The sequence below is a fragment of the Leptonotus elevatus genome, chromosome 9 (assembly GCF_054856555.1).
Source record: "Leptonotus elevatus isolate MCC_2025b chromosome 9, RoL_Lele_1.0, whole genome shotgun sequence".
NCBI lineage: Eukaryota > Metazoa > Chordata > Actinopteri > Syngnathiformes > Syngnathidae > Leptonotus > Leptonotus elevatus.
Window position 1 is genome coordinate 20,445,553 of NC_141247.1, and position 24,578 is coordinate 20,470,130.

The 24,578-nt window shown below is 41.3% G+C and overlaps 1 protein-coding gene across 2 annotated transcripts in view; it reads left to right on the forward strand.

Annotated features, from left to right (window-relative positions):
* The window catches only part of nexmifb (neurite extension and migration factor b), a 76,273-nt gene extending 53,076 nt beyond the window's left edge, over nucleotides 1–23,197 (forward strand). The window contains exons 2-4 of one of the 2 annotated variants that reach the window (XM_086085593.1): nucleotides 7,836–7,966; nucleotides 15,838–20,044; nucleotides 20,553–23,197. In XM_086085593.1, coding sequence (XP_085941719.1) covers nucleotides 7,885–7,966; nucleotides 15,838–20,044; nucleotides 20,553–20,736 — 4,473 coding nt within the window. In that variant the 5' untranslated portion in view covers nucleotides 7,836–7,884 and the 3' untranslated portion in view covers nucleotides 20,737–23,197. Of the gene's footprint in view, nucleotides 1–7,835; nucleotides 7,967–15,837 lie in introns of both variants that reach the window. The other variant, XM_086085594.1, reaches the window with a different exon arrangement.
* Nucleotides 23,198–24,578: the final 1,381 nt, after the last annotated feature.

Sequence of the window (24,578 nt, forward strand, 5' to 3'; positions counted from 1 at the left end):
ATTTCAGAATGTCAAAATTAGCAACAGTTGATATAAAACACAACAGTGATTATTTTTCATGTACAATTAACACCTTTAAAAAGGCCTTTTGCCACTTGCTGTCGACTGAAAATGACATCACGTGTTGAGTGCTCAGGTAACAACCAATCGCAGCTCAACTTGTAAACGTTAGGTAAGTAGCAAAATGTATTTTTAAAGGTGTTAATTGGACATGAAAAATAATGATATGTTAATAATGTTATCAAATTCATTAAAGACTAAATATTACTTTTTACTGCTGAATATTGCAAAATTAGTCAAGTATGCATTTAATTAAAAATTACAGTTTGTGTTGTGTCCTTATGGGCCAGATTGAACCCCTGAAGGACCGGTACTGGCCCGTGGGTCACGTGTTTGGTTTGAAAGTATCTGTGTCTGGAACAAGATTATTTTAGTTAACGAAAACTAATTAATAAATAAAAAAAATGCTAAAAAATAAAAGTACTTAAAAATCTGTAGACTTCTAACAGTACTTGACTTATGAATGATTGTTTTGAAAATGCAAAAAAACTAAAACTAAAACTATTTTTTTTTTAAATCATTCCAACCCAAAAACATATAAATATATTTTTTAATACTTTGTCCTTTTTTTTATGCTAGAGCATTCAGAAGGCTTTGATACAGCTTCTGACATGAAGAGGTCGCTTAAAGCAATGGTAGTTATTACAAAAAATGGCCAGCACGTGGCAGCCTATAAGAGTATAAGAGATCAAAAAAGGCCATGTTGCAACAAGCTCCTTTTGCCATTGTTTTCAACAGATTTGTGAATAATGATGAAACTTAGCTATATTCTAATGCTAATTGCTGCAAAATGGAAACCGACGCAAATATACTTTTTTTTCTTCTGAAAGAAAAGACTCTAATTTTTATTTTGGTAGGTTCCATGTTTCTATAGCAATAACAGAATATTCTGTGGACCTTGCAAAATCAGTCAAAATCCAGTAAAACAGCCGGGAGCGAATGGTTCCGTGAAAATGGCTGGGAGTGAAAGAGTTCAAACTAAAACTCAAAACGAAATAAAAACAAACGACAATGAAAATTCCCAAACTATTATATCCCTGGTGTGTGATGTTTCCATGTTTCGCAGCATTCCTCCGAGCAGGACCGCTAACTTGGAAGTCTTGCAATGAGTTGACACGGGTTATGCAAGCTTTCTGCAGACAGCAACTGTACCGTCCCTGAAATGATAAACCTGCTCTGAAAGGACGAGTGGCCAATTTGGTGGTGGCTATTTGGTTCAGTGTTCCCTGTGGCGCTTTGAGGGCTCCTCGGGCGGGGGGTCTCATCCTCAGCCCTTGACTCATTCCCTCCATGGACACAATGGACGCTTTGTACGTGCGCTACATATAATCTCCACGGTGAGATGTTGTTTCAGAGTTTTTCGACAGTTAAACATGGTCTTCTACTTCAGCCTTTCGTTTTGTTGTGGCTTCTTTGGAGGGAGGAAAATGCCATCTAATCAGAGAGCGATGCAGTGAACCAGGAAGAAGCTTGCAGGAATTAGATTGCGCTGCAGATAGGTTCCATACAAAGCAAGTAAACATGCTCTTATCTTGTTATCCAGCTTGCACATTAACACATCATGCGCAGAAGAAGTGGAGGAGGACAAGTCGAACCTTAATCGTTCTCTGTTTGGCTTTTCCCCACTTGCTCCTATTTGCTTCCTATTCTAATAGAATCCCTGATCAATGTGATAAATAAAATAAATGCATCTTGTAATTTGGTGACAGGAAGTAGACTCGATAAAACCAGGTCTAAGTTGCAGTGCAGGGGAAACGCGATTTGGGTGGGTTTGGAAGACAGACTCGTACGGACCCTAAAATAGCGCCCTAAAAGTCTAATTTTACCAACCCAGTCTAATGATGCAGTTTTAAAATAAAAAAAATATTATCTTATTATCCATCTTGCACATGAACACATCATGCGCAGAAGAAGTGGAAGAGGAGTCTAACCGTAATGGTTCTCTGTCCCCCACTTCCTCCTTTTTGTTTCTTATTCTAATAAAATCCCTGAATCACGTGATAAATAAAATAAATGCATCTTGTAATTTGGTGACAGGAAGTAGACTCGATAAAACCATGTCTAAGTTGCGGTGCAGGTGTAATGCGATTTTGGTGGGTTTGGCAGACAGACTTGTACGGACCTCAAACTAGAGTCCTAAAAGTCAAATTTTACAAACCCAGTCTAATGATGCAGTTTTCTTTTTTTTCTTTTCTTATGAGCGCTCAGTATTATTCATTCGGCAGCCTTCCCAAAACTGTTATCACCATCGCTCCTTTTTTGGTGTGTGCGTGCATGTGAGTTTGTGCTCCTTAATTAACCTGTAACATGAAACCATTCACAACTAGTTACTTCAGAGTTCCACCAGAGTCGTGAAGTTGTCAGGAGACCGGAGGAAAGATCAAAGGAAGGAAAGCAGAGGCGAAGTTGAAATCCAACAGCAACCAGGCATCACCCTCCACGAACAGAGTTACAAATCCAGAATCTTTCACCAACCTCAGATACATCTGAATTCCAACAGGATTAGGGAGACATTAAGAGACCAGAGGAAGGACTAAAGGAAGGAAGAAAGGAAGGCTAGATGAAGCGTGTGAGATGAAGCGTGTGAGATCCACAAACGCCAACCTCCACTGATTCAGCAATGATACACTTTTCCTTTCGTCAGTTATCGTATATATTGATGTTGTGAGGTATCATAAAAATTTAGCCCAAATGATGTAGCGAGTAACTCTGATTCCCACGCCTGTGATGAAATGCATCGAAAAATGACTTTGTCACAAGCCCGAGCGCTGGAATTGCCCCAAAAGCTTCACCTTTGCTAGCCCTGCGGCTCCAATGTAAATGCTGGTCTATTACAGTTAGTCCATCATTATTAGCCAACTGGCCTCTGGTCACGTCTTGATAGAGTTGGCGGAGATGGGAAGTGGGAGGGAATTCTTGCATGATATGTCAAGCATGCAGGACAATCATGAATAATGTGGCGAGTAAACACATTTACGGTATGAGAGGCCGAATGGCGGGGGGGGTTGGACTGTTGCAATATGCCCGCCTTTGCCTTTCTCGGTTTTTCTTTCTCTCCTTGTGATTGCATGTGCAGCCTGTGCCGGCGCATACTGGTGCTGAATGCTCGGCCTTGGGGCTTTGTGTAACACACATGCAACCGGCCATGAAGACACGCACACACGCGGACATGCAGAGGCCTCACTCGCAACACATCCTCAATCCACACTCTGATGTCTGGCAGGACCCATGTGGCATGACTAGCTTTCCTGCTGTGCGGAGACACGTTGCTCAGCCAATTTTTAATAGGGCAATGTGTGACTTCACCTTTTCGGAGTCCTTGCAATTGTTGTATTTCCGCTGCTTGATGTTATATCCCCATCTTATAATGTCGGAAATTTTTATTTTTAGGTTTGATACCTCCTACTCAAATGTGACTTTGTTCACTTGTAAACAGAGATGGCCAATCCAGGTCCAGAAAGTAAATACCCTGCCACGGTTTGGCTTTAGCCCCTGATGCTAGCAAGCTCGCTCCCTAAAAGGTAAACAAGCGCCATGCGAGCTAGCTAGGGAGCTAGCTAGCGCCTGGGGCTAAAACCAAACTGTGGCAGGGGTTTTACTAGGGGTGGGAATCTTTGAATGTCTCACTATTCGATTGGATTCAGAATCGATTTTCGCTTAACGATTTTTGTTTCAAAATGATTTGATTGACAATGATTTTTGCTTCAATTTATAGATGTTCAAGGAATCGTAATGATCTACTCCAGTCTGACTCGCTAATGCTAATTAGTGGGCTACTCGCAGCACTTTTATCACTCAAAAGAATGGCTCCACGCTGCAAAAAAAACTACTTTTATCGGAATAACTTGATTGTGACTTTTTCCTTCTACTCTCTAATGTGGCTACAATTTAACAGTGTATCAGACCTCGTGGAACCACACTGCCCCTAAGTGGCCAAATCGGGTACAACATGAACAACGCTCCCAATAAAGGCACACACACAAAGAGAAGACAGTATAAAATAATTTTAATAAAATCGATTTTGGGACACTTAAAAATCGATTCTGAATCATACTAAATGAGAATCACGATTCTTATGAGAATTGATTTTTTGGCACAATCTTAGTTTTTACTTTCCGGACCTGGATTTACCACCTCTGCTTGCAAACCAATCAAAGCAGAATGATTCTGTGTCACACATGGCTGATGTATGCATGAAGATACAACACTTACGTTAACATAAAAAGAGAAGAAGAAAGTTGTGATAGACCTTTCAAAATATAGCTCATTTTTGACATATTAGGAAGAATACATACATTTGAGCTTTCCCATATTACCATTCTTTATGTGTTCCCACATTGTATGTATTTGAAGATTTGTTATTTGACTGAGTATCACTCCCTTAGCCTGTCAATGGGATTTTACGCTGACTTTAGCATTAGCAAATCCAGTCAGTTAGCTAACCAGTAGCAGGTTGACTTTAACTCATTCACTGCCATTGACGGCTATAGACAGAAAAAAATTCAATTCAATTCAAAAATTCATTTTAACTATTTTTATTAGTAAATGATGTAAAAATTGTGATTAATTGTGAGTTAACTACGATTTGCGATTTAAAAAAAATAAAAAAATATTTTCTGAAATGTTTTTTCCCCGTTAATTAGGGGCATTTGTAATTGTAATTAATCGCATAACTTCACTAGTTAACTCACGATATATCACAAATTTTACATCTGTTCTAAATTAACACCCAAAAAAATTCTAGGTTTTCATACTCTTGTTAACAAAAATGGGAAAAAAATGTTAAATAGAAATAGTTCAAATTAATTTTTTACGTCTATAGCCGTCAATGGCAGCGAATGAGTTAATATTAGCAGCACATTCGTAATAACAAAGATACACGAGGAGAGGTGGGAGGGATCAGGTGAGTCAAACCATTTTTGAGGCAAAAGGGGGTGGGGGGTACTGTCAAAAACATCCTAAGAGCTCTCAAAATTTTGGGGTGCTCGGATTAATTTTTTTAGGGTGCTTTAGCGCCTTCAAAAATGGACTAGACGTGCATAATTGCTACCTCCTGCACTATAAACCAGGAAAGGGTTGCACTCCATTGATTGGTCCACAGGGAATTATGACTTCCGTGTGACTACAAGAATGCAAAAACCTAGACGTCTTCTGTTGTGGTCTATTTTTGAAGGGGCTGAGTTTCTCTTCTTTGTTGAAAACTGCATCTGCGTTTGCCGCTGAAGGTGGGAAATTCCATATTGCTGTAATCTGGCGCAAAAGATAGTTTTCTAACTGAAGACGAAGCGTCTCCCAATCTGCTTCATAAATACAAGACTGTTAAAACACCATCCCACGCTGTAAACGAAGCACGCTATTAATCCTCAACGACTCAAACTGGGCGTGCCTCGAGGGTCCTCGCACCAGCTGCACATACGAACACATGTGACGTCTGTGAATTGAAGTCACCCAGTGAGCCGCTCAGCGTGCCGCCGTAAGCCGAGTTCTCTTCAGGTAGCTCTCCCGGCTCCCTCGCTCTCGGGTCAGTGGGCAGCTAATGAAATCTGGAAGCAATAGGATGAAAGGGACGAGCTGTTTATAGTCAGCTGTGCACTCCCTTTCTCTTATTGTTGACCGTCCGTCTTAATCTCCCAGACACCCTTTTGTCACCGCGAGGAGATCATGTTATTAGATCCCCTCCTCTAGCTCATTTGTCATCCTGCTTCTCCGGCCCTCCAGAGAGGAGCTGGGAGAAGAAGCGGGGGTGCAAGGAAAGACTATCAACAAGCACAAGGCTAAATCATCAAATATTAATTTCCTGGCCCCCCGAGTCTCTGTCATCGTATTTCCTTCAAGACTGCCACCAGATTAATATTCCACGTTAGCCACGTGTCTGCACACAGTTCAGTGCAATTTAGCGCTGTACAGTTTGGCTTGGGTTTTAAGGCTGATCTGAATTGTGATTCATTGCGCCGTAGGTGTCGTCATCTAAATGCATAAGCATGACATCAGGCCGGTGCAATACAGTGAAACCTAGCAATGAATTCAACCAAGAGAAAAGCAACGTGACACAGTTAGAATCTATAAAGATGAAACTGACTCTCATCATTGCAAGTCATGTTTTTTTGTTTTTTTAAAGAATGATTGGGTTTGAGCCTCCTCTGATTACTTAGCACACGGCAGTGTTTGCCATCCCGTTATATTGTTATAGATATCCAACAGAAGGGTTCTGAAATTTTTTTTTTAAGGCTTTAAACAGTACTTTCTTGTATTGTTAAAGCTATCTAAAATCCAAATGACTCTGCCTGCAGCCCAGGGTGTTAATATTTTTCATTATGGGTAGTTCTTATCCCATTTTGGCTTTAGTTTTTTACATTTTGTTAGTTTTAATTCATTTTTAGAACAGGTTTGATAGTTTTTATTAGTTTTTTTCCCCCTAAAAAATGGTAGTTTAGTTATTATTATTATTATTATTATTATTATTATTATTATTATTATTATGATCAAAAACATGATTAAATGTCCAAGTAATGATTACATGACTGATGACATGATATTTCGGTAACTATAACCTTGCTCCAGACCGACATAAATAATTTGTTATTCATTATAAAACTAAAAAGATATCAAACAGGTACAGCAATGCAGATGGTTAGAATTCCTTGGAATCTTCATCACTTGTTGCTAAGCGGAGTTCATTAGGCTCAAGTGTAACTGCCCCATTGGCCAATTTAAAAACAAAATTCCTATACCAATCTTGACCACTAGAGGCCGACATGAACGTAAGTAAACATAGACGTATTCTTCACGTAAAACTGCACACTTAACACGTTATCAACAAAACAAAATCACACTATTGTTTAGTTATATTGTTCATGTCTTTGCCATAAAGAACACTAATGTTTATAACCACTAAAATAGCTGCAATGATCAAATGAAATAAAAATGACATTTAGATTGTCATTGTTTATTTTAGAGATCCTAATGCCCTGATGTCGCCTTTACAACACTGACAAAGCCTTTTTGTGCCAACCAACCCATTTTCAATGTGACACGCTTGGCTGACAAACTTCAACCGCTGTCTTTTTTTTTTCTTCTTCTTCTTTTTTCAACTGTTTTGTGTCAACCTGCATGCTTGCCAGTGTACTGCCTCCTCTCCTGCGCCACGTCGACACTCAGTCATTCCGCCGCCGCCGCCGCACTCCCCATAAGTCGCAACAGTAAACGAGTCGGCGTTCACGGTGCGCTGTCACCGCCTCAGCCACATCTCTTTAATCTCCCCTCTTTGAGCCGCCTTGGTTGTTGTTGTTTTTTTCCCTCGCCGCCAAGGCGCATAGGAGGGAGGGAGCCGGCTAATTACAATAAACAAATATGCTCAGAGCTGCCTATGTGAGGCTGGCATAGGTTAACAACGGTGCTATAAATGTTAAATGAAGCTTAAAATAGGAAAGATTGGCGCAGTTTCCATAGCGATCTCAGCTGTGTACTTTCTTGCTTGGCAAAGTTTAAATGAATCTTAGACTGGAATCTGTGATACACAGAAGAAAGAGCGATGGCTTGCTACCCCGAGGGCCTGTTTGATGTCTCTGTCATGTTTTCCCTCAATTACTGTAACTTTGTGCTTGTCGAATCCTCGCGCCGATCTTTGCTGTAATGAAATCTAGTACACTAGCGTTAATGTCATCACGCATTAGACACAACTGCATTCACACTTTAATGATGGCTTCCCTTGTCTTGTCTCCCTCCTCTCTCTCTCTCTCTCTCTCTCTCTCTCTCTCTCTCTTTCTCTTCAACAGGTGGGACAGTCAAAATGATGCGTAGCACGTGCAGCGTGGAGCCGTATTGATGGACGTGTTAACAGACAGCGGTCTCACACTGATTGTGAAGACTTCCCAGGCGGATGATGCAATTGCGGCGGAGAACACAGGTGAAATTGGATTTACTTTACTTGCACATGATATACTGTACTGTGCAAAAAAAGGGCCACCTTTGAATTGGTTGTTTTAGCGATGCTACAATTAGCATGTACAGAAAAGCTGGTTAACCTTTAAGTTGACGTTTTTTCACAGAAGAAAATGAAAGGTTAGTACAAGTCGTTCCATAGGCAAACTGTCAACATCATGTGACATTTATGAATAATAATAATTTCATTCATTCACTGCCATTGACGACTATAAACGTCAAAGATCCATTTGAGCTGGGCTGGCAGTGAATGAGTTAAGGGCGAAGTCAACCTTAAACATTTCTTGACAATAATATGTTATATAAGACCTCACTAGTCTAAACATGACATTCTGATTAATATTACATTTGTGAAATATGAGTTATGAAGAAAAATCCAGCCATTTTTATCCATCTCAGGGGGCGGCCATGTTGCCACTTGCTGCCGACTGAAGATGACACCACAATTGCTCAGGGCTCAGGCAATGACCAATCACAGCTCACCTGTTTTCTGAAGCTGAACTGTGATTGGTTGTTACTTGAGACCTGAGCAACTGTGATGTCATCTTCACTTGACAGCAAGTGGCAAAATGGCCGCCTTTTGATATAGATAAAACTGCTGGATTTTGCTGCTTAACTCATATTCCACTCATGCAATATTAACCAGAATACCATATTTAGTCTGCATAGAACATATTATTGTCAAGAATTTTGGGAGGGGTTGACTTCCCCTTTACGACTCAATTTAACAACAACAAAATTACACATTTTTAATTGTAGTTAAATGTCAAATGAATAAAAAGAAAACTTTAACTGCAATCTGTCTAAAGTGGGATGTAATCATTTCAGAGAAATTCGAATCCATTTCCTGATATGATAGTCAGTTCGTATCGAACCAGCGAATGTACGAAAATGTGGTCCACGCGGGGTTTGAACCCAGGTTCTCCGTGGTGGGAGGCAACTACGCTAAGCTCTAAGTATTTACTTTTGGAAAAGTGTCATCTGATGCTAACGTACATTTAACCATTTCAGTGACATTTTCTAATCCTGATATGGTCGTCAGTTGGTATGCATGTATATAGTCCTCGGGTTACGTCGTACGCGACCTACGTCGTTTTGACTCGACCATAGCGCCTTCTTTCTCATTCATTTCCCACAGTAATCATTCCATTTTAAAGTTGTGTTGTTGTTACCGCCAGCAACGGACGTCCGTCGGCAGGTCGGCTCGCCATCAGGCGCGTCGCATATCCGTGTTTAAGTTTGAATTAAGCTCCGCTCTGCCGTCCGTCAGCAGTGAACGTGCGTGCGGAAAAACAAAATATCGGCGTCGCGGAAATATGTTTTTTAAAACGACGATTCAAAGTATTTTCATGTAAATATCGACTTTAACGGGGAAATGTGACTTAAGTTGAAATTCGGGTTACAGCGCAAGCGTAGGAACGGGAAATCTGCCGTAACTTGAGGACTCCCTGTATTTGCAATGTACAGTCGGATGTGGGATTTGAACCTGCAACCTCCTGGCAATGATGATCAGTTGTACGTATGAAAGTGGGCGTGGAAAGTGGTAGAAAAAGGTCAATGTCGGTCCCATTGAAAATGAATAGGGAAAAGTTGATATTTAACGTTAAATTGTGCCAATACTGTAAGTAATGTGGAATCAGATGATATAGCGTGAACGGTGTAAATTGGAAGTATTACGTGGGATTTGTTTCACGGTAAAAAAATAAATAAAAATGTGGAGAATAAAAATCACAATAACATCAGCATTCCCACAAAAACAGATGGATGATCATGAAGTTAGTTGAACCAGGAGCAGGAAATCTTAGAGTTGAGTTTTAGATCCAAATTGTAACCCATGGCCAGGTGCTCCCGAATGACGTCGCCTCACAGATGATATGAAAGCCAATTCCTTGGGAGACAATGCCCGAAAAAGAGGCAAGAAGCAATACAGGCTTTGGGATAAGGACCGCCATGAATCATGCTGCACTTACTCACCACTTATTATGAACATCCTGTACCGGCTTGCATTGATTTCTCACCACCATTCACACAGGATCTATCTCGGAGTGAAGATGGAGCAATAGGTATCAAACAGCTTGCGTAGTTGGCCGAGCAGCTGGATGAGTGAACGCCCCAGGTGGCTGAGCTGAGGGAACAGCTACATCAGCATTTTGCGAATGTAAGGGGCCTCGATATAACAAGGATAAGGCGCGCGGGAGTTGCAAAGGAAGCAGATAGCGAGTAGAACAGGGAGAAAGTCAGCATGGAGAAGTGATAAAGATGGCACACATAAAAAAATAAAAAATAAAAATTGAAGTCAGCGGAAACAGCCGAATCAGCTATTTTCATTGCCTCTTCTCTATAGTGATATGATATTGAAGAGATTTACTTTCACCAACGAAGACGTTTCACCGCTTTAGGGCTTCATTTGTTCGTCTGTGTTTAACTTCCTATTTAATGTTTAATGCAGGTACGTGTTCTGTTAGTCATGCATGATACATCGTCATAGCATTATAAAGCAACGTATAACTCAGAGTGCATTGGAGCTTTTTAACTCATCCACTCCCAGCCATTTTCACTGAAGCAACCCCCTTCGCTCCCGGCTTTTTTACTGGATTTTGACAGAATATTGCGTTCTATTGCTATAAAAACATGGAACAAACTAAAAGAACGATTAGAGTCTCTCGTTTCATCAGGGAAAAAAAAGTTATTTTTTATCTGTTTCCGTTTTTGCAGCAATTTCCATCATTATTCACAAATCTGTTTAAAACTGTGGGTAAATGAGCTTGTTTGCAACATGGCCCTGGTTGATCTCTTATACTCTGCTGCCACTTGCTGGCTGTTTTTGTAATTACTACCATTGCTTCACCCATTCTCTTCAGATTAGAGGCTGCACCAAAGCCTTCTGTATGCGCTAGCGTAAAAAAAAACATAAAAACAAGTATAAATACAGCTTTAGGAGCACGGTAATATTTAAAATAGAACGTATTTATACGTTTTGGGGTAGAAAATGAGTTAACTATGTAAGTTAATTTGATCATGAAGGGATGGTTACATCAGTAACCAGAAATGGACAATTCCGAACATCTGAGCATTTCTGATATTTCTGCAATGCGACGCTTCATTTCATGGCGTATTGTATTGCTTTGGCCTGTGACTAGCATACAAGCCCGCCATATTGTTATCGTAGTCAAACAACATTTGATCACATTTTCAAATGATACAAAATGACCCAATTTTTGGACCCAAGTAAAGGATCTGACCAATATTTATGAGTTGTTTTATGCTGAAAGACGCATTTCTCGACTCAAAGTTGGGTCAAATCGAAGTACAGGATCGGTCCATTTTTGACCCATAGTTGGGTTATTTTTGATCTAACTGTTTTTAGAGTGCAGTTTCATGTGTGTCTGTGTGTCATGTGACACACACATGGAGCCACACTTGCCCATTTATCCCTCGGTGGTCCCGCTTTTGGCAAGGACTCATTCCACACGCGACCACATCATGGCACGGGGCGGCTCCAGCTTCCCTCAGGTGGATAAAGGCCCCGTATGTCTAAACTGAGCCCAGTCTAGTCAGGTCTCGTCGAGCTTGGCGGCGGGGCTGGCTGTCTGGCGTGGTCAGGCGCGGCACGGCTGAGGATCCCGACCGTTCGCCGCCGCCTGCCAGCAGTTCAATGTCGCGCCATATGGTCGGCGCGGGTGTCGGCGCCAGATCGCACGGGCTGTTTCGCATCCAACCTCCGTTTCTAGGCAAACGTAAATTGTCCTACAACAGGATCGGCTTCCATCTTGTTCCGTGAGACACGTCGCGAATTGCTCCAGCTGGATTTGAAGTGCTTGTCTTGTTCACATCTGCCAGCTTACATGTAGAAGTAACATTACATTGTCGCTAGTAAGTGCTTGTGTGGCTTGCCGATCCCCATTTGACCTTTAATGTCAAACATGATTTGTCAGCGAAAGTTGCTGCTATATAAGACGTGTGTGTGTGTGTGTGTGTGTGTGTGTATTTGCGTTTGTGTACCTGTCTGACTGATCTGTGGCACATTCTGAACAGCTGAAGAGCTAATGGTCCAGCTGGAGACAGATGGCCCCTCGATAACACTATACCCCCGAAGCCAATACGCACATGCATCACTCACACTTGCGCACACACACACACACGCACACACACATTCCCCGCATGCACACACTGGATATGAATTTTTTATCTGATATGAAGCCAGTCCAAATAAATTTTGAATATGCATTTAATGTTTGTCGGCAAATTGAAAACACCGTTTGGTATTGTCGGATTCCCCCATGCTGATTGAATAGTAAGTTGAATACTACTAAAAAATATACTGAAGTCCTTTTTTAAATTTTTTATTTTTAGTAAGTCCAAATAATGAAACAGCACCAGCCTGCTTTATTAATTATAATACATATCTTACACGAGGGATGTTTGATACCACATTTTTTCAGACTGAGGTCACTTCCCGTCGATGATGCCCACCTTTCGCCGAGTGTGTGTATGCGGGCACTCTTTAATTCACCTGAAACCCTTCACCTAAACCGGATACTTCAGAGTTCCACCAGAGACCAGAGGAAAGATCAAAGTAAAGTGAAATCCAACACCAACCAGGCATCACCCTCCATCCACAGAGTTACAAATCCAGAATCATTCATCAACCCCAGATACATCTAACAGGATTAGGGAGACATCAAGAGACCAGAGGAAGGACTAAAGGAAGGAAGGATAGATGAAGCAGAGTGAAATCCACAAACGCCCACCTCCACTGATTCAGTGACCACCTCACAATTATATAAAAACATCAATTCTATTCTAAAACATTATCTGAAGAAGGTCAGAATCATTATTTATTTAATAACATGACAAAAACTAAACTAAACGACAGATGTGTTTTGCTAGTCAAATTTGGCTTCCTCTGATCAACCAATCTGAAAGGTGGAAGAAAAAAGAAGAAGAAGATGTTTTTATTGTGGGCCAGCTGGCTTACTGAGGCAAATGTGAAATCTGATTGGCAAAAAAAACGGTCCCAATGCTAATATAATTAAATTTACATCGTCCTACAGTACTGAATCTGAAGGGCCTGGGCAACAGCATTTTAATTGGACAGAAAATCTCCACCACTGTTTTATGCATTTTTAGGTACAGTAGATAGCAGATAGATCAGATTTGTATCATCACCTGTTGCTAGGTAGAATTTTCATTTCTGTCTTACGTCACGATGTCCCTGGAGAGTGATGCTGCAAGAACAGAACGTTTATTTATGCACATTCATTTCACAGGCGAATACTGTGCTGCGCTGTAAACATTTATAATAGTTCTATGATAAGCAAGAAAAACAGTGCTGCTTGAGGTTGACACAAGAAATAGGAGAGTTCGCCTGCAAATTATGGATTGAACACAGTTCCTTAATCGACTGAGGAGAAAAATGAAGCAGAGCACTCCAACTCACTCTATTCATTTTCCATCCCGCAATTCAATAGCGAGATAGAAGAATCTCTCTCAGCAAGGCCATAGCGAAGGTCTGCGTGTATGCAGGCCGTGGCTGACATCAAGTCTTTACATTACAAACTCGGTGAAAGACAAGTTGTACCTTCCATTTTGTTTCAGGTAACTGTTAAGTTTCACACAATCATCATAGTTGTCATAATTCTCAACAATCACTTCAATTACTAATAAGTATTGTACATTAGGAATCTTTGACTCATCTCATGATTCGATTCCATTCCGATTTTTGGGTCTGCGAATCAATTTTCGATTCAGAATGATTTTTGATTCAAAATGTTTTGATTAACAATGATTTTTACTTCACTTCATAGACGTGCAAAGAATCGTCACGATGTACTCCATCCAGTCTGACTCGCTAATGCTAATTAGCACGCTACTCGCTGCACTTTTATCACTCAAAAGAACGGCTATTGATACAAAACGCTTCAGGAATGTATACAGAGAAGCATTTTAACATTGCTCACCGGCATATGCTCTTCCCACGCTGCAAAAAAAACAGCTTTTATCTGAATAACTTGATTGTGACTTTTTCCTTTTATTCTCTGTTGTGGCTACAACTTAACAGTGTATCAGAACAAACGGAAACACACTGCCCCTAAGTGGCCAAATTGAGTACAACATGAACAGCACACCCAATAGAGGCACACACAAACAAGGGCAAAACAGTATAAAATTATTTACATAAAATCAAATTTGGGACATTTAAAATCGATTCTGAATCGTACTAAATGAGAATTTAGTATTTATTTTTTTCTTAAGAGAATTTTTTTGCACACCCCTCCTGTATATTGTCCTAATTATCGTGTGCCTGCTGCAAATGGAAGAAATGCTCCTTCCCACTCAACACAAAAAAAAAATGTGCCGGTATCATCGATGAGGCTCTTTATGCTATCATTTTATATGGAACTAACTGGTGGCAAATATAGTAACCGCCGCGATGCTTTTACAAGTTGACAAGTTGCTGCAATTGCTCTTTTCTGACTATGAGAGGATGCATACTTCTCAGGGGATTGCCACCGTTAAATGATGTAGCATACATGTAGTATGCTTTTCATGACCGGCGGGCTTGTTGCAACATTTTTGCAGGACAGAAGCCCACGAGACTCGCTCGTGCAAATTTCATTACCTCGCTGAATCGCTCTCAGATCGTATGCATATTCAAACACAACCGTGCTGAATACTGTTTGTTAAGCAGTCTTCCCTGAAGCATTTAACATAATATCAATAATGATTTGGCGCATCTATCCAAAGATGGGTGACATAGTTAACTTCTATGAATGCACTCATTTATATTTATGTTTTTTTTTTTTTTTCAATATAAATACATGTGGTGTCTCAGCATAGGGATTGGCATACAGAGGCAGGTGTGGATGATATTACTTCTACGGTTTCCAGCATATGGGCTTGCCATCTCCCAAGTGTACGTACCTGCCTCCACTGCTGTGATCTAATTATGCAGCGCAAACACATTTATCTACCTGCTGCTACAAGCCTGCTTCTGTGGATTTTGATTGTTCCTCATCAGTCTTCAACTGATTAAGACAATGTCCCAATCAGCCTTGTGAACGCCACCCCAACAATACAACTATGCACTTTGTTATTTTAAGTTACTATATATACTAAACCTATAAGCGGGAAATTTTAAGAACTCTTTCTATGAGAAGAATATCTGTAATGCTGAGTCTGTTTTGATTGTTTTGTTCAACAGTTGTATTTTACAGGAGAACAACTGTATTCAATGACCAAAGAAAGCTATTAGAACATTCTTTGAATCTAAATGTACTTTCTATTAGAAGATTTTACATTAATTCCAAGCAAATATCTGTGACAAACTTAGTAGAAAATAGTAGTAAAACATGTGATTAATCGCAATTAATGACCAAACATTGTGTGATTAATTGTTAAAAAATGTTAATCATTGGACAGCATTACATATGCAGCATTGTAGTATAGATTGTAGTTTTGTAGCGTTGTTTGCATTTATGCCATCATGTTTTTATAAGGATATAAGGATCGGTATCGGCCTTTTTTTTTTATCTGATAAAAATGTTTTTTATCTCAGGCAACAATTTATTAAAATTTTCAGTTAACTTTATAAGAGATGCTGTTGACCCTAGGAACACCAGAAATGTGAAAAGTTTAAGATTTCAGGTATTTTTACATTTTGGGGAAAAAAAACATTTACTGTAGAAAACAATAGAGAGCTATGGTATTGTTTAAGTTTCATTTTAACTTTGTACTGATGATAACCTTAACTGTATTTGTATTTGCGAGTAACTTTAACAAAATGGTTGGATGGATGTTAAAAAAAACGAAAATATCTTTTCTTTTTTGTACCAGCAGAGATATGTGAGCAGAGTGGTGACCTGAGTCTAAGCAGACTTGTTGATGCTGCTCTCCCACCGCCACCTCCTCCTGCAACGGAGTCATCACAGCGGCTCTGCCCGGCACACCAGAGACCCACACTCACGTCGCCAACTCTCTCCTTCCCCCTCCCACTTGGCACTGACCCCTCTCTGGGTCTGACAGCAGCTCCATGCCCTCCCTCCCATGAGGTTCCAACCCTCGTCCCTCACTTTCAACACACCCCCAGTGCCGGATCACTTCCGGACCCAGCTGTAAACTCCTGGGGCCCAATGAGAGACACCCAGAAGAGCATTCGGTTGCCTGCCGCCACCTCTCTGTCGCTGACAATGATGGAGCCTGACAACGTGTCTACCCTGACAGAGGAGTGTCTCCTTCAGCCGAGCCGCACCTGCCTCGGTTGCTTCATTGAGACCTGCGACGCCACCTCCGAACGGAACCCACCACATGAGCCTAGCACGAGCCCTAATTCAGAAACTGGACTAAGTGTACGGATAGGGGACGTGAACCGTGAGGATTTCACTGACATCAACAACATCAGCATCCAGTGCCTGAGCCATGCGGGGGAGGCAGTGAGTCATTACGGAGAACAGCTCCTCTCGGACCAGCTACTTAGTTTTCCCCTGCCGAAAGCCTCTGATGAAGGTAAGAGGGCAGAAGGAAACAAAACTGCAAATGACTGTGACGACCCCCAGGATGATGCAACAACAAAGAACTTGTATGAAGGACTGCTACTGGACAAAGTCAGTGGAGAGGAGGTACTGTTGGCCAATGCCAGCCAGGACTGGGGTTATTTTGAATCCTTCATCAGCGAGAGTAAGATGGAGCTGCTGGATCTATGTTCTAAAAACGAGCTGTCAGTCAACCTCTTCTCTGAGGAAGACGTTGACAATTTATTCGATGACGAAGATGATGACTCGACGTTAAGCAGTGATGTTTGTTCGCTAAAGATTCGTTATGAGTCATTCCAGGACAACATGAGGGAAAAAACAAACGTGCTCCAGGAGGAGACACAGTTTAATTTCTTCCCTAGTGTCCTGGCAAACTGTGCCAAGAAAGAAGAAGGAGTAGGAGTCTTGAGGAGGAGTGTTGATGAGCTTCAGCCCAAAACCGATGAGCTCATTCTGCAACCAGAACAGGAGGAAAACCCAGGAGACTGCAGTGGCCAGAGCCCTCTGGACGGCTCCCAAGGCTCACCCATGTCAACTCCTAAAGTCAACTATGTAATAGACTTTAACTCGACAGAGGAATCAGGGGAATTCAGTGATGACAGCTCCTGCACTGGCTCCTCCTCAGACACTGTGCAGGAGGGCAAATTTAAGAAGGGTCACTCCAAAAGATTCCTCAGCCCCTCAAATCCACTTAACTATGGCTTGCGTTCTAAAAGAAAGGTTCGATACAGTGACGATTACTTATACGATGTTGACTCGCTTGAGAGCGAGAAGAATGCAGAGAAAAAAGAGAAACCCCCACCTGGTCAGAAAGAAGAAGAAGATGTAGACTGGTGTCCCAAAAAACGGAGGAAATCGTGTCGTAAAGAGCCACCCGTGGTTATCAAGTACATCATCATCAACAGGTTTAAAGGAGAGAGACTCATGTCGGTGAAACTGGGCAAACTAAATCCTGCGGATGGTACCGTGAGTTTAAACGCCAACACAATAAGCAAATATGAGACACTGGCTCCACTGAAGGATTACTGGCAGGCAAAGCAAAGAGAGAGACAGGAGCAGCTCAAGCTGGTCGCCAGAGATAGACAACAGCGTGGTTTTCATCTGAACGGACGCCACCATCGCCCTTTTAATTCTGCACATCCTAAAAGAAAATACAAGATCGCAAACAGATTAAAGGTTCAGAGGATTCGCGCTGTGGAGCAGTCAGTCATTGTGCATGCTTCTCTGCCCTCTGATCAGGCCCACAGGGTTGTCACTAAAGAAGAGGGCACCCCCATGGTGGGGGAGGTAGCAGAAGCACCGGACATGCCAGTCACACTGGACTTAAACTCCATCTCTGACACAGTTATAATCAAGAGTCGCTCGCAGGAGAGGGAGGAGAGAGAGGGGAGGAGATTGGGAAGAAACAAAATAGTCAGGATAAGAAAATTCAAAAGCGAAGCCAGGCTGAGAAGCCTGAAAATGAAAGAGGCAGAAGGAGAAGATAGGAAGAGCGTGACAAATGAAACGGATGCCACTGCAGCAAACACTGAGGACCTTGCTGCTGGGCTCGAAGATGCAAGCGTGAACTCAACCGCAGCCAAACCAGATTTCTCTGACAATACTATCACAACGGACACAGAAAAGGCGAAGTTCCCATTTGTTTCATCCTCCTGTCTTCCTGGCAAAGCATCATCCTCAGAGGAGGTGGAAACTGGGGTTCCTGTCATCCCAGGGGGCTACCTGCAGACCCTGCTAGATGCTACCGACTCCTCTGGAGGTACATCTATCCCGTATTTCCCACAACAGCCCTCCAGGCAACAATATCCCGTGGGCCTTTCCCTAGAGGAGAAACAATTTTGCTCTCTTCAACTTGCTCAAAGCTGTGTACTCTCCCCTCCTTCGGAATCGGAGCTGCAACAGTCTCCCCAGAACTGTCCCAGTTTCCCCCAAATGTGGCATCCACAGCTCTGTACCAATCATAACCAGAACTTTGGACCTGAAACCCCCGAGACCCCTATCTTACCCAACAACTTTCCACCCGCTGTACCCGTAAGTGAGAACCTACCCGTTTCTAACTACAGCCAAGTAAGCCCAGAGAGTGACCGGATACTTTACGAGAAGAACTACCTGACCGAGGCTGGACTCCAGCCTGGGTCCGATCTGCAAGTATGTCAGTCAACCTGTGTAGAGGGCCAGGTGCAATACCAGAGAGGGTCTCTGTGCACTGACAATGGAAGACTCATCAGCTACGACTCAGTAGGTTCCTTATCAGCCTCCTCAAGCAATTACAGTTCGCTAAGCCTCAAATCTTGTGAGCGGGAGGGTGAGGAGGAGGGCCGAGACAGTTTCTTGGCTCATTGCAGTCCTAAAATGGTGATTCAGCAGAGTATGGATGCCCTCACGCCGCTCAGGGAGTCCTCAGACCTGCTGGACATCTCCAACTTTACCCCTGACAAATTTAGACACTCCTCGTTGTCAGAGCTTTCCCCGCCTGAGACGCCCAACCTCTCCCCACAGGTTGCGGGACGTGAGATGAAGATACCAGGGAATGTTGGGAAATATCAGGATGTGAATGATATGTCTACGGAGCGCACTAGGGACGTCAAGTGGAACTGTGACATTATGCAGCAACAGGAGCACACAGCGAATGCCTACACAGTGGAGGACAGTCAGTTTCCACTGCATAACTTTAATAGCCAGGATGTCTTATGTTTAGATAAAAAGGGAGAACTGGGGGCTACAGATTTCAATGAACAGACTGATGAAATGACAAGGGCCAAAAGCATCAAGTCAAAGAGGAAAGGCAATTACAAACAGGCAGCTGCAGGACAGAGCCCAAAGAAAGTACGGGCCCCCAGAACCCCCAAGTCAGAAAAGGTAAAGACCCCCAAACAGAATTCCCGTTCAACCAAAAAGATTAAGGCCATGTTAGAGGGTAAGGCAGCCAAGAACCAGGCAGATGGGTGCGGCGCAGGCCTGACTGACAGCACAAGCAGCGGCGACTGGTCTGGCACCGGCTGGTCAGAAAGCAACAGTCTTGTCGGAGACGACCAGAGAGAGTTTGAGGAGCCCTCCAATATCCTGTCCAACATTGTCTCCGGCATGGCTGAGGTACAGAGATTCATGATGGCCTCCATTGAGCCGCTGTGGAATCCGATGTCTGAGGTCGATACGCCGTCTGAGGCCAACAGCCTCAACCTAAAGACCCTTAAAATCTTGGCGGGCACTGAGTCCGACCTGAAGAAAAAAGGTGCCGTGCTTACAGGGGCTGGGCGAGGCAGGAAGGCAGGGGGGAAAGGAGGGAAAAACCAGGCCAAATTCAACCCCGCTCATCCCTTATTCCCTCAACTAGCTCTGGGCTGTGACATGTTCGACAAACCCAACTTTATTAACCCTGGGCCCGCGCACAAAAAGCTGTACCGTCACAAGACCAGTGCAAAGTTTCCTCGCATTGAAACGCTGAAGGGGAAGCGAGCTGAGAGAGACCCAAATAAGGACATAGCACTGATGACCTCTTTTGAGAAACTGAGGTAATATTTTGTTATCAGCTGCTGTTGCACCCCCTTTTTCTCTTCCCCCCCCCACGATACCTGAGCCCTCCCTCACAAGCATACCTACACTGACGCTATGCCAGAGCTGCATGAGAACTAAGTTCCCCCTTGATTTCTCTCACTTCCTTTAATCCCCGACAAGGAAATTAATATCTGCATGAAAAACTTCTTGTACGTTGCAAACTACCTATTGAGTGATTGTGTCGAGCTTGATTGAGATTTAAAACGACCATGGCTGCATTTTCCTCGCTTTTGTTGTTTCTGCTTTGTTTGTTCTTCTTATAGTTGTTTTTTTTTCCTTCCTATTTTTGTCTGGAAAAAAAAAAAGAGAATAACCTTTGAGGAGCTTTCTTTTTGTATTTTCTCAGCAAAACACGCTCCCCTGAAGTATGTATTTATTCCCTTTCCCCCTAAAGATGTAGCTATATACACAAATGCATTGAGTGACATCTACGCACCCCTCCTCCTCATCTGTTTTTGTATGCAGAATGTGGATGTCCTGTTGTTGCCGTCCTTCATACACTGCCTGGCTCATTTCAAGAGGAAAACCTACAATTAACGAGCCCTATTTAATCCCAAGGCATCTTGAAAACACAAGATGGGACCATTTTGTATTGATGACATATCAGACGTCTTTTTTTTTTCCCTCAACCCCCTCGAGGCCGGAATGATTTTCTTTTGTCAAGCACTTCTGTTTTCTTCTGCAGCGTAGAGGAACTGGTTGTCTACATTTACATTTTTACGCCTTGCAAAGTCATAAAAGCTTCACCCTCAGAGTATTTTTGTCATTGTTGCTGTACAGGGACATGCAATATTTGCAACAAAAAAAGAGATAATTATACCTTAAAATCAATGTGCCAAAAGTAACAATGCTGTGTAAATGACCTCTTATATATGTGTGAATATTGGCTGTTCCTATTTTCTATCTACTGAAATATCGGCTCCTGACAGAGACTTACCCCAACAGGAATTCTTTGTTTGGGACTCTCTCTCTCTTCTCTCTCTCGTCTGATGAAAGGCACCAACAGCTGGCAGTGGTACACCACCACTCACTAAACCAAATCAGAAACACTCTTCATACCCCCCCCCCCCACACACACACACACTTTATTTGCCAAATTCAATTTACCTCAACATCGCCCGGCACTGAAAAGCAACAAGAGAGAGAGAGGGAAGAAAAAAAAGGGGAAATCTGCTCTGAAGGCTACTGAAGAGGAAGAGGATGAGAGGAAGACGCATTCAAACACGCTTTCTGTGGACCAAGGAGAATGTAGTTAGGATGTCTGAGGCTAAGCAAGGAAATTATTTGTCAGTTGGGGCTGAGCCTCACTGAATAGCTCTTTTGGACTGAAGATTCAAGGCAGTTTATAACACACAGATTCGGATGCACGCGTCAGTCGCGGCATCCTTTGCAGTTCGGTTTCATGTGAATGTGAAAGCAGTTTTTCGTACAAATGGAATCAGCAATCTTGTAAATGAAGGAGAAGCATGTCTTTTCATCAATTCCACGTGAAAAGCTTGCTTTTATTCCATTTCAAATGGTGATTTAAGTATCATTTTTTTCACATTTTTGTGGAGTTTTGGTTTTAAATTAATGTATTATTGTGCACCGTAGGCGCACTCACTCTATAATGCTTACTTTTACCATGAGATATCATTGATTTTTGTTTTCTTTATTTTTTCATGGTTGTCTTAAGTTGTCATCACAGTTTACGGTCCGTGTTTTGGCAGAAATCAATACCATATTAGTGCATAATTTAAAAAAAAATATATATAAAGATGTTATATCTGGCACCATTTTCTTTAATCAACTACAATACTCATTTGTGACTGAGCATCCAGGATTCCACTTTAAATACAATCAATCTGTTACAAATGACTGCAAAAATAATTTTATATACTGTATTTAAAGAAGATGCAGCTTCTTTTACCGACATATACACAAGACAAAAGGCCTGTGTTCTTTTTTGGACATTTCATTTTAAGGCGATGAAACGCAGACATGCAAGCGTGACTTAAAAACGGGCCTTGTCGCAAAGGACGTCGTGGCACAAGGATGATAATAATAAGATCCAAATCAAACTTTATTCCTTTTTTGTTCTCCCTCTGCCATGATCCTGCATTTCTTTCCTCCAGAATATCAGGGTTAGGACCAAGACGAGCTGCTGATGGGAAGCTCCACGTGGGTTACAAACCCATTTAGTCTGCCTTCTCTCATTTCTGCCTATTGTCAAATTGAATGTATTTATCTTCAGTTTTTTTTTCTCTCAAAATGTGCCACTGTTGGAGCTGCCTCATTTTAATGGTGCTAAGAAAGATGACATTCTGTTTTGTTTTGTTCTGTTTGTTTTCCCAGAGTTAACAGAAAAAGAAATGCAAACTAGATTAGGTTCCTAATCCTCCTTATGAATGTATATTATAATGTTATGTTTGATGTATTCACTTCATGATTCTTTGACATTGATTGGAATTACTTTTGCTCTTTTCATTAAAAATATTGCCAAGCTTTATATATACCGTCTAGAGTTGTTACCAGAAGGAATCTTAATGAACTCTTGACACAACAAAATCTTGTATATTTTTTGTGTGCCAATTTGTAACATATTTTGTAAGTGTATATTTTTCTTAGAAAGTGCTGTGAAGTATTTGTGTGTGTGAGTAACCTTTTATGCGCCTCGATGGGCAGTGGAAAGGATATACAATGACAAGTTTCTGGTTTTAAAAACCAAAATATGAAAGTATCAACAAAAAACTAGAAATATTTACATTTTGTTGGGAGTTTTTGTAATAAGACCATGATCTTGTTGTGTGAGTGTTGTGTTACTGTGTAAAACACAAATAAGCAAAGAAAAAAAAAAGAAAACTTTGGAGAAAAAAAATATATAATTTGTGAACAATTTGCTGTTTTATAGATTTTCATGTAAATTATTTGAGTATTATTTTTCTTTTTTTCGTTATTTTGTTTGTTTGTTTGTTTTGTTTTGTTGTAACTGTTGCAAAGGTTTTAAATATTTGTGATCAAGCCTGTATGGTGATAATGTAATATTGGTAACTTGCTGAGTTTTGTAATAATGTTTATGGAGTAAATATACAAATTAAAATAAGATTTTGAATGCTGCTTTCTGAAGAGAATCGGGTTGTGTTATTTAAATGTTGTCTAAGACTAAGTCACTCCAGCATTATCATTGGTAATTACTTTGGGGTGGATGGATCTAAGACAAATTTAAGACAGATAGATCTAAGACAGATTTAAGACGCATAGAAAGACAGACTTCAATAGGAAGAAATGGACAGAATAGCCATTACTCCTGAAAATATAGCACTATTCATCCCAATTAGTCCTCCCATGTTCGCAATATTGTAAGATTCTTTGGCGAAAAGCATTTTAATTTCTCCGGTTCCAGTCTTGAATCATGTTATTTTAATGTCAGAACTAATTAGCACTCGGGGTCAGGCATAGCTCGAGTGATTGCTCATCCATAACTCCGAGCCGGGCACTGTGGTCCACACTGCAACTCATTCTGGCATGCTTAATTGGAGCCGGCCGGAGCTACTGTCTGTGACTATAAACACATCCTGTGATGTATGCCTCCAAAATTGTCAGGTGATATTAATATTGTGTTTGTTCCGTAGTCACCCATAACAGTTTAGCGAGGAAGCCAATTATAAAATAAAATGTGTCATGTAATGGATCAGATATGCACCTTCAGTGGGATGTTAATTGTTTTGTCAGTGATTTTTTTTTTTTTTTTTTTTTTAACATAACCGTTTTGAAAGACTATAGTACAGTTTCACTGTCAACAAACACATTGACCGATTTTTTTTTACTTCTATATTCAAAATTTTCTGCATAAGCAGGTCTAATTAGGTGGCGTATCATAACACCTTGTAAGATAATTGTTTTGTGTACGATTGTACAATAGGCAAGTAAACAAACGTGGAATAAATGTATTATATAACACATGAATGGATAGGTAGTTAGTGTAACAAGTAGCGCAGCTATGGAGTGTAATAACAGAGACCAACAACCATAACTTAGCCTTTCAGCCCGCTAACTCATAGTTACAGCAAATATTTGCATGAAAACTCATCCAGGCCATAAATATAAAACAATCTAAACTACTAATGTAAGTAATCCGTAATGGGATCCACCAGTTGAGAATCATAGATAGAGAGAGAGAGAGAGAGAGAGAGAGAGAGAGAGAGAGAGAGAGAGAGAGAGAGAGAGAGAGAGAGAGAGAGAGAGAGAGAGACATTGTCTACTGTCAATGTAATGGAGGAGACTGCACACAGCGCCACTACTTGTCAAGAACTGGAATGACAATACAAAAATAAATAAAAAGGTTACGACTATACAGTCAATAAATACATGAAAATCATTTCAATTTTAGTCATGTTGTCCAGCAACTCTCTCACTCCGATGTAAGTTGATCGTCAATGACAATTGCAGTACATTAAATTGAAGATGAAAAGGGTTTCCATGAGTGAAGACACATAAATGCGAAAATAAAAT